General features: G+C 27.3%; 1 protein-coding gene across 5 annotated transcripts; it reads right to left on the reverse strand.

Annotated features, from left to right (window-relative positions):
• Window positions 1–10501: 10501 nt before the first annotated feature.
• LOC109814620 (putative serine/threonine-protein kinase At1g54610) lies at window positions 10502–17197 on the reverse strand. 5 transcript variants are annotated; one of them, XR_014427878.1, is made up of 9 exons: window positions 16880–17197; window positions 15951–16382; window positions 15406–15690; window positions 14981–15298; window positions 13496–13723; window positions 12642–12742; window positions 12288–12397; window positions 11952–12069; window positions 11096–11236 (listed from the first exon to the last, which is right to left on the reverse strand). XR_014427878.1 is itself a non-coding variant. In XM_020379096.3 (8 exons), the coding sequence occupies exons 2-8, from the start codon at window positions 16311–16313 to the stop codon at window positions 10913–10915; spliced, it is 1737 nt and encodes a 578-aa protein (XP_020234685.1). In that variant the 5' UTR covers window positions 16314–16353; window positions 16880–17193; the 3' UTR covers window positions 10502–10912. The 5 variants fall into 5 exon arrangements, 4 of the variants coding, with proteins under 4 accessions (XP_020234685.1, XP_020234680.1, XP_082915913.1 ...); XM_020379096.3 differs by lacking the exon at window positions 12288–12397 and having other exon boundaries at window positions 10502–11236; window positions 15951–16353; window positions 16880–17193; XM_020379091.3 differs by lacking the exon at window positions 12288–12397 and having other exon boundaries at window positions 10502–11236; window positions 16880–17193.
• Window positions 17198–17893: the final 696 nt, after the last annotated feature.

Here is a 17893-nt window from a genome sequence, read left to right on the forward strand (position 1 = left end):
GAAAAAGATGTTTCTCTAAATCTAATTGAATTAGAAAATATTTTGCTCAAATCAAATTTAACTATTTTTTAGTTTAACGGGTTTTTTTTTTTTTTAAATTCGAATCGAACTATATTTTAAACAAAACTGTTTTTTTTATACTAATACATAGAAGAAAAAATTTAATAAAGAAGGAAAAATTTTACTTTTGTAAAAATGTTTAGATTTTTTAATTAATACAAATTGCAATAAAGATAATGATTTGATTATTAATAAAATCAATTTAGTTCAATTTTTTAATAAAAGCAAGCAGATCTTTATGGTTTAGTTTAATTCGGTTTTTAAACAATTTAGTCGAGTTTGATTTTTTTAACACCTTAATTTTGCATATTTAATTAGATGCATGTTTAAGACTTAAACTCGAATAGTAAAATTGAATTGAAACACTTTTGCAATAGAAAATTTACACGTTAAGATTTCATGGTGATGCAATATAATAAAAGGGTTACATAATTAATCAATAAAAAAAATTATACTTTATATGAATTTAAAATAATTACTATAAAAGTTAACAAATTTATAATTTATGAATTTATAAATTGTGATTGGATTATAATATAGAACTATTTTACAGTGTTAATATATCATCATTAAACCTTTTAAATTAATTGATTTGAAAATAAAAGAGGAGTAATTTATCTATATATTTATATTGTAAAAAAAAAATCCATATATGAATTAGTTATAACAAATTATAACATATTTAAATATTTTTGTTCAAAAAAAACATTTTTCAAGATTTTTCATAATCTCTTGTCTTTAATAATCTCTTGTCTTTTTTTTTAATCTATTAGTGAAAAAATATATCTAATGAAAATTAAAAGAAAAATTTAATCTAAATATTATTTTTTTTATGAAAGTAAAAAGTGGTGTAACAAATAAGAAAAATGTGATGTGACAATATATCTAATAAAGTAAAATAGGATTTTTTTAAACCAACTATCATTGAGGATGCTTCATTAAGAACATCAATAACTTAAAATTAACATAAAATATATTATAACACAACTAAATAAATTTGAATAAATTTTGAATCAAATATGAGCTAAGACATAAGTGCATTCATATAATATTTTCGTGAAGTTAAAGATTTTATGTAGCAAAATTCACGTTACAAATATGAAGCTTCATTTGTTTAAGTAATTACAAAATACAACTATCTCAAATTAATAAATAAAAAATGCACATCGTTACGGATATTTAGAATTAGAATTCACAAAAGTTGAACAAAGATTTCATATTAATATTTAACTAAATTTATTCACACAAAAAATGTATAGATAATTTACTTTGTTATTGGTTTGACTCTCATTCTAAATTATTATTTATTGTATGTGACTTGATATCCACGATTGTTGGTTTGAGTTCATATGGTCAACTATATTTAAGTTTAATGTAATCTTTTATATTTTTAAATAGGTATAGTTTGATCTTTTATATTTTCAATACAGTTGAATTTCATCTTTTTGTTATATGTAAGATAATGTCAATGTGATTAATTTGAATTTATTAACTATAATGGTCAAAGACTTAATAAAAATAATCATTTTAAGTCATTTTATAAACATAAAAGACTAAATTAATTTTAAAAAAATAAAAGATGAAACTAAACTTTAAAAAATAAAATAAAAATTAAAAGTATTGTTTAGAATCCAAAATGCATTAAAAGAACAGTTGCAACAGAAGACGTGCAATAAGAGTTTGCATACAACATACAAGCCGATTACAATGATATCTCCATAATTTGACCCAAAAAAAAAAAATTATATCTCCATAAATAATGATTAATGATGCTTCTCCTTCTCCCATCCCACCAACTCTTAGGCTTTGTTTGGATTTGAAGATGGAAAAGGGGGAGTGGAAAAGGAGGGATTTGAATGGAAAGTGAGTGGAAAATGAGGTTGTTTGGATTAAGAGAAAGTGAGTGGAAAGTGTAGAGAAAGTTTGTGAAAGTTTGTGAATGAATTGATTGATGTGATAGATAAAAATAAATTTTTTAATTGATAATTGTGAAAGATTACTATTTTGCCCTTAGGTTAAAAAAAAGTTTATAATTATTATAATTAAAAGATAAATATATAAATTTTAACTAAAAAATTATAAAAAAATTAATTTAAAAATAAATTAATTTAAATATTTGCTTTAAATTTAATGATAGATAAAAATTAAAAATTTAAGAGATGAATATATAATTTACACTTTTACCCTTGGATTAGAAATGAGTAAAATATTATTTATTATAATTAATAATAATAACAATAAAATTATATTAATAGATATAATTTATTAAAAAAATAATAAATAATGATAAGAATAATAATAAATATTAGAAAAATAATAAGAATCATAATAAATAATAATGATACTAATTATAATAAATAATAATATTAATATTTAATATAATTATTTAAGGTATTATATATTAAATATTAATATATATATATATATATATATATAAATTAGATATAATTATTTAATATTAATATTTAATTTATATATATATATATATATAATATTAATATTTAATATAATTATTTAAGGTATTATATATTAAATATTAATTATATATAAATTAAATATAACTATTTAATATTAATATTTAATTTATATATATATATACTATTAATATTTAATATAATTATTTAAGGTATTATATATTAAATATTAATATATATATATATAAATTAAATATAATTAATTAATATTAATATTTAATTTATATATATATATAATATTAATATTTAATATAATTATTTAAGGTATTATATATTAAATATTAATTATATATAAATTAAATATAATTATTTAATATTAAAATTTAATTTATATATATATATAATATTAATATTTAATATAATTATTTAAGGTATTATATATTAAATATTAATTATATATAAATTAAATATAATTATTTAATATTAAAATTTAATTTATATATATATATAATATTAATATTTAATATAATTATTTAAGGTATTATATATTAAATATTATATATATATATATATATATATATATATATATATACGGATCAATTAATAAATTAATGTGCCCAGAACGGGTCCGGAACGGGCCGTTCTGGACGCATTTTGCATGGCTCTTTCACATAACCAGAACGGCCCATTCTCATACCGGAACGGGACGTTCTGGGGAATGTGGAACGGCCCGTTTCAAAAGTGGAACGGCCCGTTCTGATTTCGCGTTTTCCTCATAAAATGTATTTTGGAACGGGCCGTTCCGGGGCCGTTCCGGATTCCACTGTCAGCGAAAACACCCTGCATAATCGATTATGCTTGGCACATAATCGATTATGGCCTTGCATAATCGATTATGCCTCACCCATAATCGATTATGGAAGGCCATAATCGATTATGTAACCAACCATAATCGATTATGGTCCTTCATATATATTAAATGACATCAAAACTAATCTTCAATGTAGGAGCTCTTCCGCAATCACTCACGACCAGCCACCACCAGCCACCACCAGCGACGCACCAGCCACGTAACAGCCCGTGAAGAACTTGAACAACACCAACCGAAATTACTCAACGGAAATTCTGTGAAGACATACCACCAAAGAGAGCTTCCTCTTATATTATTATTTCAAACGCAACGACAAAGCTCCTTCAATAATTCAGTCAACAATGGCAGAGATTCCTGCCAGTATGCATGCATGAGACAAGGACGGTCCGTGAAATGCCAGAGATTCTCTACTGCATGGCACATGCATGGGAGGGGTATTTTCGGATTTTCACAAATCCTACGTGTCTTTCACCTCCTTTCTTCCCTTTTGTGCGAGGAGAGCAACAGTGCTTCCCCTCGCTTTTCTTCGCCTTTCCTTCGTTCCAAATCAGCAGAAACAAACGGTATCTTTCCACGTCTTTCTTTGCTTGTGAACAGTACTCTCCCGGAAACAAACACTACCTTAAAGTTAACTCACAACAGAATATTCCAACATGCATTTAAAATGTAAGACCCCAGTTCTTACAATTCATGAAATAAACTAAATAATGTCACAAACATGAATTAAATAAGCACTACTACTATTGTTTTAGATTTCTGACTTAACAAAGCAAGTTAGTTTTTTCTTGCTTTTCAATTAATTGTGTCACTCAATACAACAACTTCATTCCTTAGCCATTCATTCTGCATTTGATGGATGGTGCTGATTTGTTGGCTTCCCTCAATTCGTTCAAGGCCTTTGCTTTACACATTTTTTAATTTTTTTATATTTTTTATATTATTTAAAAATAACATTTTCACCAAACATTATTTTTAAGAAATATTTTTGCATAAATATTTCAACAAGTTATTCTTACAGTATTTCAAGAAACTACCCTTACCAGAATGTATGAATCTAAATTTTCTGAATTTAAAATATTTTTTTAATACAATAAAAAATATTATATTACTTTTATTCATTAATTTAATATATTAAAAATCTTTGATTCTTAACTAACATTTCGTCGTACATTTTTAAATTTTAATTATAAAATATATTAATTTTTAATTTTCTTTTATATACTCGTTTAAAAATATATATTTATTGATCTATTAATAATGCAAATCACACATATTTTATATAATATAATTGATATATTAAAAATATTTATATGTTCAAATGTCTATAAATTTCAGTTATATAAAATAAAGAATTATTATGTATATTACACATGTTAAAATGTTTGTTAAATATAACTAATAAAAATAATATAACGTTAATTTATTTAAATTTTTAACATATATGATTTTGTTTGAGTGTATATGTGGACCCTGGTGTTTGTTTTCATTTTTAATACGACACCTGAATTAACTTATATAAGTGGGGCTATGTATCATTTGTTCAGTGGCGTGATAGAGTTGTTATCTTTTTGAGTTCATTATTATTATTATTATTATCATGTTGAATATAAGAAACAGACGTGGCTCAAATATTCACGTCGCATAGCAGCCACCCCACATGGAGATGGACTTTTCCTTTTTAATTCCCATTATTCTTTTCAATTTTTTATGAGACTATTAGTATTCTAACATTTTCATTGCTGACTTTTATTTTCAATATTATTTGTATTTACTCTTTTTATTTATATCTCCGTTATTAATAAACAAAAAAAAAATCATATACATTAGTATCTAAAAAACAAAAAACAAAAAAAGAAGTTATGATATACATTGTTAGAAATATGTTTTTGGTGGGGTTGGATATTCGACATGATCTGATGGAAAACACAAAAAATTGTAAGATGGACGATTGTTGATCTACTTTCGAATTTAGAAAGCCAATTCTGACCCATGTCGGCTTAGGTTTTTCAATCAAGTGGATAGAGGTTCACGATGAATTAGTTATTTTAACAGTAAACAGTTATTTTATTCTGAAAATAATAAACATGGTTAAATTAATTTTTTTAATTAAAAAATATCAAGAAAATCTCTAAAATGACAAATAAGTTAATTAATTTAATTATTTATTTTTAAAAAAATATATATTAGTATTCTTTATCTATCGTAATGATAGATCAAATCTATAGAAAGATTTAAAAAGAAAAACACAATTATATGACTATTTAGAATATTTATTAATGAGAAGCGCAAGATTTTTTTTCTTAATATTTATTTTATTAAATTTAATAGATTTGATTTATATATTAAATTTAATAATTAAATTATCAAAATTTGATATCAAACATTTAATGAATAATTTTATTAAAACATACTTAAAAAGCAAATAGTTCCTTTTCCCCTCCCCTCTCTTTATATATATATATATATATTCAATCACTCTCTTTATCAAATAGATAAATATGTCAAATTATGTCCCTTTACATTTATCTTGTATATTACATAAACTAAAATATTAATTTTATACTCAATGATTAATTATGGAAAATAGTTATGTTCATTGAGAAACGTGATTATTGTATTCATTTCATTTAGTTGAACCAAGAAATAAAGAAGCATGAGATCTACATATTTATGTTTCTCTATTTATCTATTTATAGTTTATCAAAGTTCAAACATACTTTATTTCTACCTTTTGTTTTTATTCTTTTTTTTTTTTTTACCAAATGAAATGTAAATGAGTTGCAATTCACATGCAAGGGTTCTATTTTTAAGCAGTAAACGTCCATCTCTTGTCAGTTAGATCGGGTAAGAAGAAAATGAAAGATAAAAAAATAAAGAAAAATAATAATAAATGTAATAAGTAATCAGATTAAAAAAAATACAAAAATAAAAGAAAAATATAATTATACGAGTATTTAGTATTTAGAAGCGAAAAGCCATGATACCTTTATTTTGGCTTTTAGCAAAGGGGCACGTGATTTAGCGTTCTCAACGGAGATCTCATGAAAATTAATAGTGGTAACCTAACCATGTATTGTACGTACCACACTTGGATCAGGGGATCCCTCTCAAATTACTTTTTCACTTTTTATTGCTTAAATCATCTTTCTATCTCTATGTTGAATTTTAGTATTCAAATTAATTTTTTTTAAAGTTATTTAATTTGCTCCGTTAAGCTTTTAAAAAATTTTAATGTTATCCTCTTGTCTAAATTGATATTAACAATGTTAATGAAACTATAAGAAAATATAATATTGAATATATCTTTTTAAAATTAAATGATCGATTTGAAAATTTTAAAAATTGAGTAATTAAATTGAATAATAACAATTGTGCAATTTTGTGAATATAATATTTTTTAATATTTAATTTGATCCTTTAATTTTTAAAATAAAATTTAAATTTATTAATATAAAAGGTATTATTAGTTAAATTATTATTCAATTTGGTCTATATATTTTTTAATATTTAATTTGATTCTCTAATTTTTTAATCGTATAATTGTGTGATTTTAGTCTCTCGATATTTAATTGAATATTTTAGTCTCTCAAATATCATAATTATACGATTTTAGTCTTTCTCATTAAAAATTTAATAATTTTAAAATTCATATATATATATATATATAATGTTTTAAAATTATACAATTTTTTTCTTATTTAAATTAACGTATATTATAATTTTGTTAATGTATCAAATGATATATATTTATTATTACTAAATAAATAAAATATATATATTATTAATATTTTAATATTATTGATAAATTAATATCAATAATATTTTTAGTATATTTATAGATAAATTAATAATTTGATAAATATAGCTTAATATATATTAATATACTTTTACAAAATTACCCAATTAAAATTTTAGGGATCAAAATTGCACAATTACAATACAAAAATGCAATTAAGCCTTTTATTAATATCATTAGTGTCAATTTGGATGGAATAACAACATTAAATATTTTTAAAAAATTAGATGATTAAATTGAACCATTTAAAACTAGTGAAATCAAATTGAAGAGACAAAAATATAATTTAATCTTTTTAATTAATATGTCCTCTTTGACAGTTCAATGAGACGATAGAATTAAAATTTGAAGTCACAATTTTAATTTTAATTTCATCATAGTTAAAATAAATTAGAGGGCGCCAAATTTTATATTTAAATTAAAAAAAATAATGTATAGTATAATAATTTTAAATTAAATAAAAATATATAAAATACAACAATAATAATCCTCATCAAAAGATTTATTTATTTTAGTTACAAAATAGTTAGATTAAGATAAGATACCACACCACCCCATATAAAGCGAGAAATTCAACTATTAATCTTTTTAAGGATTTTCAATAGAATTACAGATCGTCTATCTTGTTTTTAAGGGTGGGTATATGGACTCAAGTCCGCAGATCGGTCTATTTAGTCCATAGCCCATGCAGATATGACCAATTTTTTTAAATTTGTATAAGTAGAATGAAGTTCTTAGTCTAGCTTGTAAAGCCTATAGACTTCGTGAACTTAGTTTGCAAACCTTGAAGGTAGGTCATTTTTTAATAAATTATTTTTATGTATTTTTTTCCTCGTGCATTTATATCAAATTTTATGTTACACACATATATATACATATCAAATTTTATGTATTTTTCTCATGTTTTCATATGTTAAAATGGAAAATAAATCCTATTTATTTTTTAGTATTTATAAAAAAATAGATATAATTGGACTTGCGAACTAACCTATTTATTTGCGAGCTTCATAGACCGTACACAAATTAAAAAAACTAGTCGATTTATTTCATGAAACAAGTTTACCCAATTCATTGAAAATTCATGAATGTGTGAGTTAGAGTTATTATAGACACAAACTCTAATAATGGATAAAAAAACATGATATATTCATGAATGTGTGAAATGGAATGCTTCTATAAAAATCACATTATGAGAGTTTATTAATCAATCACTCTTAGTTCATTTGCTCTCAAAATAGTAATATTATATATTATATATCTTTTATTTTAAAATAATTATCACAACCACTTTTTAGGTTTTATTTATTTTCTTCATGCTATTCATACATATTTTATTTATAAAATATTCTTTTATTATAAGAAAATATATATAAACTAAAGAGGAGGTGTAGTTGGCAATGAGGTATAGTTGGAGGGCGAGGAATAAGAAGAAGCAACATTGGTAATTGAAGATTCAAAGGACGATGTGGCTGATGTATTGATGGGTTGGGTCACCACTGGGCACTGGCAAGTGGTAATTACCTAATGGGCCAATCGAAACAATTAATACGAACTCTGATGGCCCAGGACAGGAATATTAACTAGAGTAACGACTAAAGTACAATCACAACTTCTGATTAATTTATTGTTTGTAGGGATTTTTTAATATTTGTTTTTTAATTTATATGCCCACTATCTATATATAAATGTTTTATGTCCGTGAAAAGACATTTTAATCTTTCTAAATTATTGATATATTTTGGTGCTATTCTAGTCTTTGCATTTAAAAATAAATAAATCTTTTGACCGAAAAGATATTTTTACGTTTTTATTCATAATTTTCTTTTATTTCTCTCACTTCATTTTTGAGTTTTTAAAATTTTAAAATTCAAAAACCATATAGTTGCATATTAAAATAGTATCAGATTCTGAAGTTTCTTTTTGTAAGCACAGGTAGATTTCTTTTGCCACTTTTATTTTGCTTTAGTTTTTTATATTTATTATTGCTTTTAACAAAGTTGACAATAATTTAATATTTTAATCATAGATATAATTACTTTTTAACATGAGATATCATTTAAGATTATATTGAATTTTATTTTAAAATTATGATTTGCGTTAATCACATGTTTAATTAACCGATTTAATAATTAGTACGTAACAATTTCTTTTATTACCGCAGGTAAGACAGAGTCACTTTATATTTAGAAATCCTTTGTTTTTGTTTTAGTTTGTCTTTTTCATTCCCTCATGTAGCAAAAAAGATTAAACATGGAATAATTCAAGTGTAATATGTTAATATTTTAATGTTTTAATTTAAATATTTCAACCTTTATTTATTAAGATCTTCATAATTTATTTTGATTTTATAATGATTGATAATGTATAGTTTTGTTATATTTTGTTAACATAAAAAGGAAAAAGAATATTTTTTAATCTCTTAAAGAATGATACTTCTACTTTATTAATAGCGAAAAAATAAATATAAGTTTAATCTCTTTTTTTTTTTAAGCAAATAAGTTTAATCTCTTAAAGAATGATACTTCTACTTTATTCAAAATCAATTTCTGTTATATTTCTTCTAATTTACCCTCATTTATACCCTTGCCCTTAGACGATTATAATTCACACACACATGATCTAGGTGAAAATAATTTTAAAATCATCAATTTAACCCTAAATTATTGTCACCTAAATCACATGCATATAGACATTATTTTAACTAGTATTCTAACTTATGCATTACACATGTCAAATGTGTAATATATATAATTAAAATTATAATAAATAAATATTATATTTAAATATATAAACAATATTATATTTGAAATTTATATAAATAGATATTTTTAAATAAATAAATTATATTTTAAATTTATGATAAATAATTTATATTATTGTAAAAAAATATTTTTAATCATTGAAAATTTATTTTAAAATATTTAAACTTAAGTTAAAAATAAATATGATAAATATAAAATTAAAGATAAGAAGTTAAAAAAACTCCATCATTCTAAAAATATATCATCTAAAAACACATGCGCAAGATAATTAATTATGTTTAATATATAGAAACAAGTAGTTTATACTATGTTGTAAAATTATTATAAATTATATATTAAAATTTAATTTCAAAGTAAATATGATAAATATAAATTAAAATAATTAAGAAGTTAAGAGAGAATCTCTAAAAACACTCTAGTTGAGAAGAAATACCTACAAACACTCTCATGCAAGATAACTTTGTGTTTATATATAGAATTTTTTTTTTCTTCATAAAGGTGTGGATTATCTCTCAGTAAAATTGGATGAAAAATAAGAACTTCATTGAGATTGAGGTGATATAAAAAAAACAAAAAAAAAGCAAAATTAAATACAGAATGACAGAAAGCAAACAAGTCACTATGAATTTTGGTTTTGGTACAAACTGGAGGTGCAAGCACCTAGACCTATAACCGAGGACACAAAAACAACTCAAAATTTATTGCAATTCTCAACAAATTAAATAGAATTCAGATATTGACACAAGTATAAAAAATACGATGTACATCACATTAATTCTCTATAATACCAACAGACTTAACAAGCCCCCTCAAGAAAAAGCATCTATCTAAATGAAACCCTATAGATCAAAACTATGAAGAAAAAAAATGAAGATCTAAAAATGGGGACCCCTTGATAAGGAATTAACTTTTAAGAAGCAAACATGAAGCAGTTGGACTCCAACACCAAAAATGAGGCAGCAAGAACAGGTTATTTCTTAATTTGACTCTACAAGAATGTATTAAATATCTAAGCTATGATTTTCTTTCCTTTAACCTTATCCTTGAGGGCACCTTTATATGGTTTTGATAAATCCAATGCATCACCTGCAGTGTGTTTCTTTCGCTTTGTGACACCAATGGTAGCAGGATTACCAATGGGACCTGACCAAGCTTGGAATGGATCCTTTGAAAATGTGTATGAGGTTGAACCCAAAGAGACGTCAGGAGGAACAATATCTGGATCAATATGGTTGGAAGATCCCAAAGGAAATCCAAGCTGTCCATCTTCATGTGGTGGAGGAAACTTTTCACTCTTGCTCTTAGCATTTGCATGAGTGATTAAACGCCTTCTCTGTAGAATGGGAAATCATAACAACAAATTTTAACAATCCTTCTATACTTTCAATCACAATAGAGATTTTCAATTAAAAAAAATGAAAATGAATTTTATTAGAAGGAAAGCATCGGTAATAAGACAAGTCAGGATTAAGGATTTGTTTGAATAAACTTCTAGGTGAAAAAATAGGAAGAAAAATCAAAATAAGTTTCTCTATAAATTAAAATTAGTTAATACATAAGTTAAAAACAAGGTTTTGAAGAGGTTAATAAGAAAGAACCTCTACAAATTAGCTTATGCATCATAAACTAATTTTAACTTATAGAGAAACTTATTTTATTTATCTTTTCTATTTTTCTTTCCTAAAAGTGTTTGTGGAGAAGTTTACCCATATAGACTCTAAATGAGATTCATAGACAAAGCCACATACAAACTGAAGAACTAGATTGATAGCTTTAATAATCACCTAGTTGACTGCTAATAACTTACTAGTCTACTTGAAATTGTTATCCCTAGATAACTGTCAGTGTAAGAGTGAGAACCATGAGGAAAGTTCAGTAATCAAATCCCAACACTGCTCTTTCTACTTGTTTTTACAATCATTTCATTTAATTATTTAATCTTGGGGGATAAAATAATCTCAAAGCACATCTATTAAGTGACTTCATAAACCAATGCATCAAAAAGATATATTTGTGATTATCAATAGAAGTAATTATCTTTAACATACATCAATATTGGATTGAAGCTCGGCATTGGCTTCCGCAGCAGGAACAGGTTTTACAGCACGATCACGTGTTCGGTTCTTCCTTGCACCATCAACATGAGTTTTGCCCGCAGCTCTTGATCTGACCATTCATATTTGCAGAGATTCTCGGTCAAATATAAAAGGATCAGTAAATTAAAACTTGCAGATGTTAAATTGTTAATCAAAAGGATCACTCTTCGCTCTTCATATCTCTATAAACAAAGTGCATGTCATTGTGTGTGTGTAAGTTAAAGCAGACTCTGTTTTGTCTGCCCACCATCTTTAGTGGTGTTCAGAATAATATTAAAGCATGCTTACAGGAAAAGTATAGTTCATCACTTGTATCACTACTGTCAATAAAGAGAACATGTAAATAGTTGCAGTCTCCACTTTTTGTTCCACAAGAGTCATTATTATTATTTGCATATCTGTAAGTTACTCAAAAAAAGATGCAAGGTTATAAAATGTCACTGAATAATTGAGATAATATAAAATGGAATTGTTAACACTTAACTCCACCTAACATTTTTACCCATAATGTCCATACCTCACACTTTTCTGACCTTTTTTTTTTATGAATAATATCATTGCCTTTAATAAATGTTCAAATGCATGTGCACCTAACTTCTAGTGTGAAACTGTGAATAAAGCAAACTTAAAGAGGAAATATACCTCCTTGCTTCGTCATCCCGTCGTTTAGCATCCATTTCCTTGGTTGGGGGATATTTTGGAAGACTAGAAGGATCACAAGCATAAGGTTCTGTGGTAAAGAACTGCAAAATGATAGGAAAGTTGAACAAAGTAAATGCATATATAGGTTTTATTTTTTTATTCTTTAGAAAAAGAGCATCTAAATTCAACAAAGATAACACCTACTTCAGATTCAAGACAAGTTTCAATTTATTAAAATATATTTGGAATATCCACACCCCTTATGGTGATCATTTAAAACACGTCACCCATTCCATCACTAAGGACATTTGTTTACATATTATTCCAAGGGAAACGAGACAGAGTGATTTCTCTTCCTAGGTTACCTAGACACCAGCATTTTACATCAAATCAAACTTGTTGATCCTATTCCAAGAAGGGATGCATATTCTAAAGTAAACAAAGCTTAGGAGAGGCACATCATCAGGCCAATACAAAATAACAATGGTTTTTTGGTATAAGATATCCAAGGCAAGAAGCTGAAGAACCATGTTCTCCAAAGTGTATTGTCAACAATAGAAGCATTCACCGGCAATCATTGTTGTTAAGTATCATAGTGCCAAATAAAACTAGTGCCTACATCACAAATAAGTCATAGGCCATCATGAATTTCAGCATGAGGTTTATTTTATATGTTTCATGAAAGGGTTTATGTGCTTTAGGCGATCTAACATACACTGAGAATAGATCAGGATCCAATAGATTACAATCGTCTAAGTAGCAAATCATAATATCAATAACATGGCAATACAAAATTTAAAAATTCCATGCCAGCATTTAAATGACAAAACAATCAGGAATTTTGAAAAGCCCACCTCACTTATTAGAGCATCTGAGGCACTCATCCGCTCTGCCGGATCAATTGCAAGAAGAGTGTCGATGAGGGGCAGAGCAGAAGGTGGAAAATCTTTGAATGTCTCTCTTATGCATCTCTTGTATGGTTCTCGAGGTTTAAACAAGGTAGCATTAGGCATCTTGGACTTCTTCCAATACTCATCAGAAGGTGAACCACAAAGTTTGTATATCTTATGCAGTTGTTCCACCTAAGTCAACAAGTAAAGGTCAGCAAATATATTGAGATTTCACATAACAGTTAATAAAGAGCAAGTGATATAACCTTAATGCATTACAAATTCCCTCAAACTATGTAAGAGATGATAGAACTAAACATAAGATCTACTATATCACTTAAAAAGGGTGATTTGCTGAAAACATACTTGGAATGCATTTAAACAAATACAGAAATCTTGTACACATTGCAGAGTAACACAGTTTCCTAGTTATCAGTCCGCGTTGCATAATTAGATAACCAAACCAAAATTATTAGTCACTAGTACCAATAAATCCTTAGAAATGCATGTCCTGATTATCCTTATACTTTGAGGGCGCCTTGCTTCATTTATCATCAACCCACAGCTAAATAATATAGGTAAACTAAGACTTTATAACAGTCAACCAAGAAAAATGTTTTGGGAATAACATTTTGAATTAGTAACAGGTCTACAGCTTCTAGTATGCAATTATCTTGTCAAGAAATATCCAGTTGTGCTATGCCATTTCATTCCTCCCAAGAAATTTTCAAGTAAATACCTTATTGACCATCATTCAGCTCAGCTATAACAATCATGCTCCCTTATAGAAATCAAAATTTGTATCTCCTTTTAACCTAATTTTTGTTTCAAATTGTACATGTACATCAAGCAGCTTGAACAAGGGGTATAAAGCAAATTGTAGACATGCAAAAATGAAAACCAATGGTACAAATGCTACATCAGAGAGACTAGAAGTAACAAGTAGTTACGATCTCTTCCACTGGCTTTAACACTATCTGGGCTACAATTTGACTTGTTCCACTTTCATTAATCATGTTTTAAATCTCAACAAAGGCATATGCAGTTGTCTATTTAATACAATAGTTAGATCATTCAGTAATTCAGCCCTTGGTTATTTCTCATGGTTTTTCTTTCATTTCTCATTGATTGCATGTCATCATATTCATTGCAAATATGCACATTGTGGACCTTCTAATGGCAGTACAGAGCACAAAACTTGGATTAAATGCACATGGACTTACCCTGCGAGAAAAGAGGGGTTAGGGAGGGAGGGAGGGAGGAGGAGTTGCAAAGCAATAAGTAAAAGGTTCACATATTCATGTCTAGAAAGTAGAATCTTCCAATAGAATATATAACTTCTTTTTGACTATTTCAAAACAGAAAATTTGTTGTATCACGCTAACTGTTAAGCAGAGATTGAAGGGAAATGAAAATTACTATAAATCAAAACACATTTTATGTTTTCACCTCTGTACGACCAGGCAAAATAGGTTTCCCTGCCAATAACTCTCCTAAAATGCAACCAACACTCCACAGGTCCACACCAACACCATATTCTATGGCACCAAGAAGCAACTCAAGAGGGCGGTACCAAAGGGTAACCACCCGATTAGTCATGGGATGCCTGTGGTTTGGATCAAAAAAAGATGCAAGTCCAAAGTCAGCAATTTTAAGTATTCCTTCATTGTCAATAAGAAGATTTGATCCTTTAATATCTCGGTGAAGTACGTTTCGACTATGACAGTGCTCAAGTCCTGATAGCAGCTGATGCATGTAACATTTAACCTGCAGTAGGAGAGACACAGTATTTGGAGACATCAAATACTGCCAATCAGACAGAAACTGAACTTTATAATTTATTTCTTAGATTATTAAGGCAAACCTGGTCTAACCTGAGGCTCTGTGAATTTGATGTCAGGGCTTGCAGCAAGTCCAGCTAAATCATGCACCATGTAATCAAACACCAGGTACAAACTCAAGGACATTCTCGATGTAACTAAACCTTCTAGCTTAATAACATTGGGGTGATCCAATCTTCGCAAAATAAGAATCTCTCTAGCCATGAATTTTACACTCTCAGGTTCCAAATTGTCAAATCGAACCTTCTTCAGTGCAACAATCTTACCCGTCAATGTGTCTTTAGCTTTGTATACATTACTATAAGTTCCTTGACCAATCTAATACAAAGGGAAATTCAAAGAAAAAGAAAACAAGAATGAGAAGAGCAGAATAATGCATCTCAATATGTAGACTCAATTCCTTTTATCATTCCAATAATGCATCATGAGTTATGACAATATTGATGGACTTCAAACCACATCCATACATCCCTGATATGGCATGACTCATCAAATACATTTCCATCTCAAGTCGAATGTAACACAAGCACCCTAAAAATAACCAAAGTTCAAAATTTAGCCAGTCAATACAAACCCACCTTATCAATTTTCTCAAATGTGTCAGCCTTTCGTGGAATCCACCCATTAAGTGCCTCCCCACACACTGCTGTTAGCCAAGGTGGCCATCCAGCTGCTACTTGCTCTCCTTGCAAATGCTTTGGTGGATTACTTAGCCTTGGATTTGGCTTTGATCTTCTTCTTTCGCCCTTCGGCTGCCGAACCCCGTCATCACCACCATTCTCTTCCTTTTCCTTCTCACCCTTCTGAGCCTCTACCTCGTTCCCCTCAGCTCTGCTTGTGGACACTTCATCAACCTTGTTGGACTCACCACTCAAATTCTTCTCCTCCTTCCCCTCAGAGATTATTCCGGATGACACTTCTCTGCTAATCACACACCCCATTTATTCTCCTCGAACTCAAGCTTCATTCCCTTGACATGGCCTGTTTATGCAAGGGTTTTTATCACCACACTAATCCAATAAAAAAAGCAAGTATGATTATGATTATGATTATAACTATAACTTGTGAATATGAATGAGTAACATAGTAACATGCTTTTTACCCTTGATCAACTAGGTAATCCTACAAAATTTGGAATCAAAGTAAAACTTATTCACGTTTTGAACAATCACTGGCCCACAAGGTGCAGGCGCACAAACATAGCAGGAGATCAATTAAGAATTAAGAATTAAGTTGAGGTCAAAGGTAGCCAGATTCAGGGCGGCGTCAAAGTGATCTATCTATCTACATACACACAAGGAGAGTGAAAAGCAAAAAAAAAAGTTTTTTTTTTTAAATTTTTATTTCCCCAGATAGGCACAGAGCAAGCACGTGATGGGGTTGAGAAAGAAAAGGGAAAAAAGATTGTGGGTTGTTGCAGAGGAACAGTAATTGGAGCTGGGGTTTTGTAATTCCTATAAAGAGAAAGAGGTTGTCTTGTCTGAGAAGTGTTGTGGGTACTGTTTACCTGCGTTTGTTTGTTCTTGTGATGTTGTTTGGTCTTTTCTGGCTCTGAGACGAAACGAGGAATATAGAGAGGATGAGATCTTCCAATTCCAACTCTCAAAAAGTCAAACCTCTCCAAATCTCTTTCTTACAACACCCATTTCGTTTCTTTTCTTTTCTCCTCTTCCCTGCTTCCTAAATTCATTCTTATTTCTTACTACTATTTTCCTTCTTTTTTCTTTTTATTTCATTGGAGTGCCCAAACAAGAAAAGAAAACACACGAGAGGGAATAACTGGAAAAAGGACTAAAAGGAACGGAATTCAGACACTCTTTCACCAACGACTCAAATGATTCATAATTATTAATGTTTAAATTTTACTTTTATTTTATTTTATTAAAGATGCAGTCTTAATGTGTTCATTGTCATCACATCAACTACCGTTGAGTTGTTCCTTCATTATTAAACAATTCTATTTTTTTTAATTTAAATATATTTTTTATATCTTAAATTTAGAGAATTTTTTTTATTTTATCTTTTAAATTTAATACGAGTTAAATGAGTTAACACAATCAACATATTTAAGAGTTGAAATTATTTATTGAGTCTCACATAAGTTAAATGAGTATTATTAGAAACTATTTTTAACATGAGTGTTTTAATTGCTTTTTTCAATGTAAATATTTTTAGTGATTTTTTTTCTCCAACTTTTCATCTCTTTCAGGCTTTTTGACCAAAGTGGGGTCGTTGACCAAGTTATTTATGTAAATAGGGCTGTTTTGAATTTATTTACGCCTTTGGGACTGTTTACAACGGTGTTGCTATGGGTCATAGCGACACCGTTGCCACGTAGCTTTTTTTACACTTCAAGAAAGCCATATTAATAGTGTCGCTACAGCCTACAGCGCCACAAAACAGCTAGAATAAAGTCGCTGTAGCCTAAAGCCACATATATAAAAAAACATTTATTTTTAATAATTAAAAAGTGGTAAAAAACAAATTATTTAATAATTTTTTTTAAAAAATAGAAATATAG

Source organism: Cajanus cajan, chromosome 7 (assembly GCF_000230855.2).
Source record: "Cajanus cajan strain Asha chromosome 7, NIPB_CcT2T_4, whole genome shotgun sequence".
NCBI lineage: Eukaryota > Viridiplantae > Streptophyta > Magnoliopsida > Fabales > Fabaceae > Cajanus > Cajanus cajan.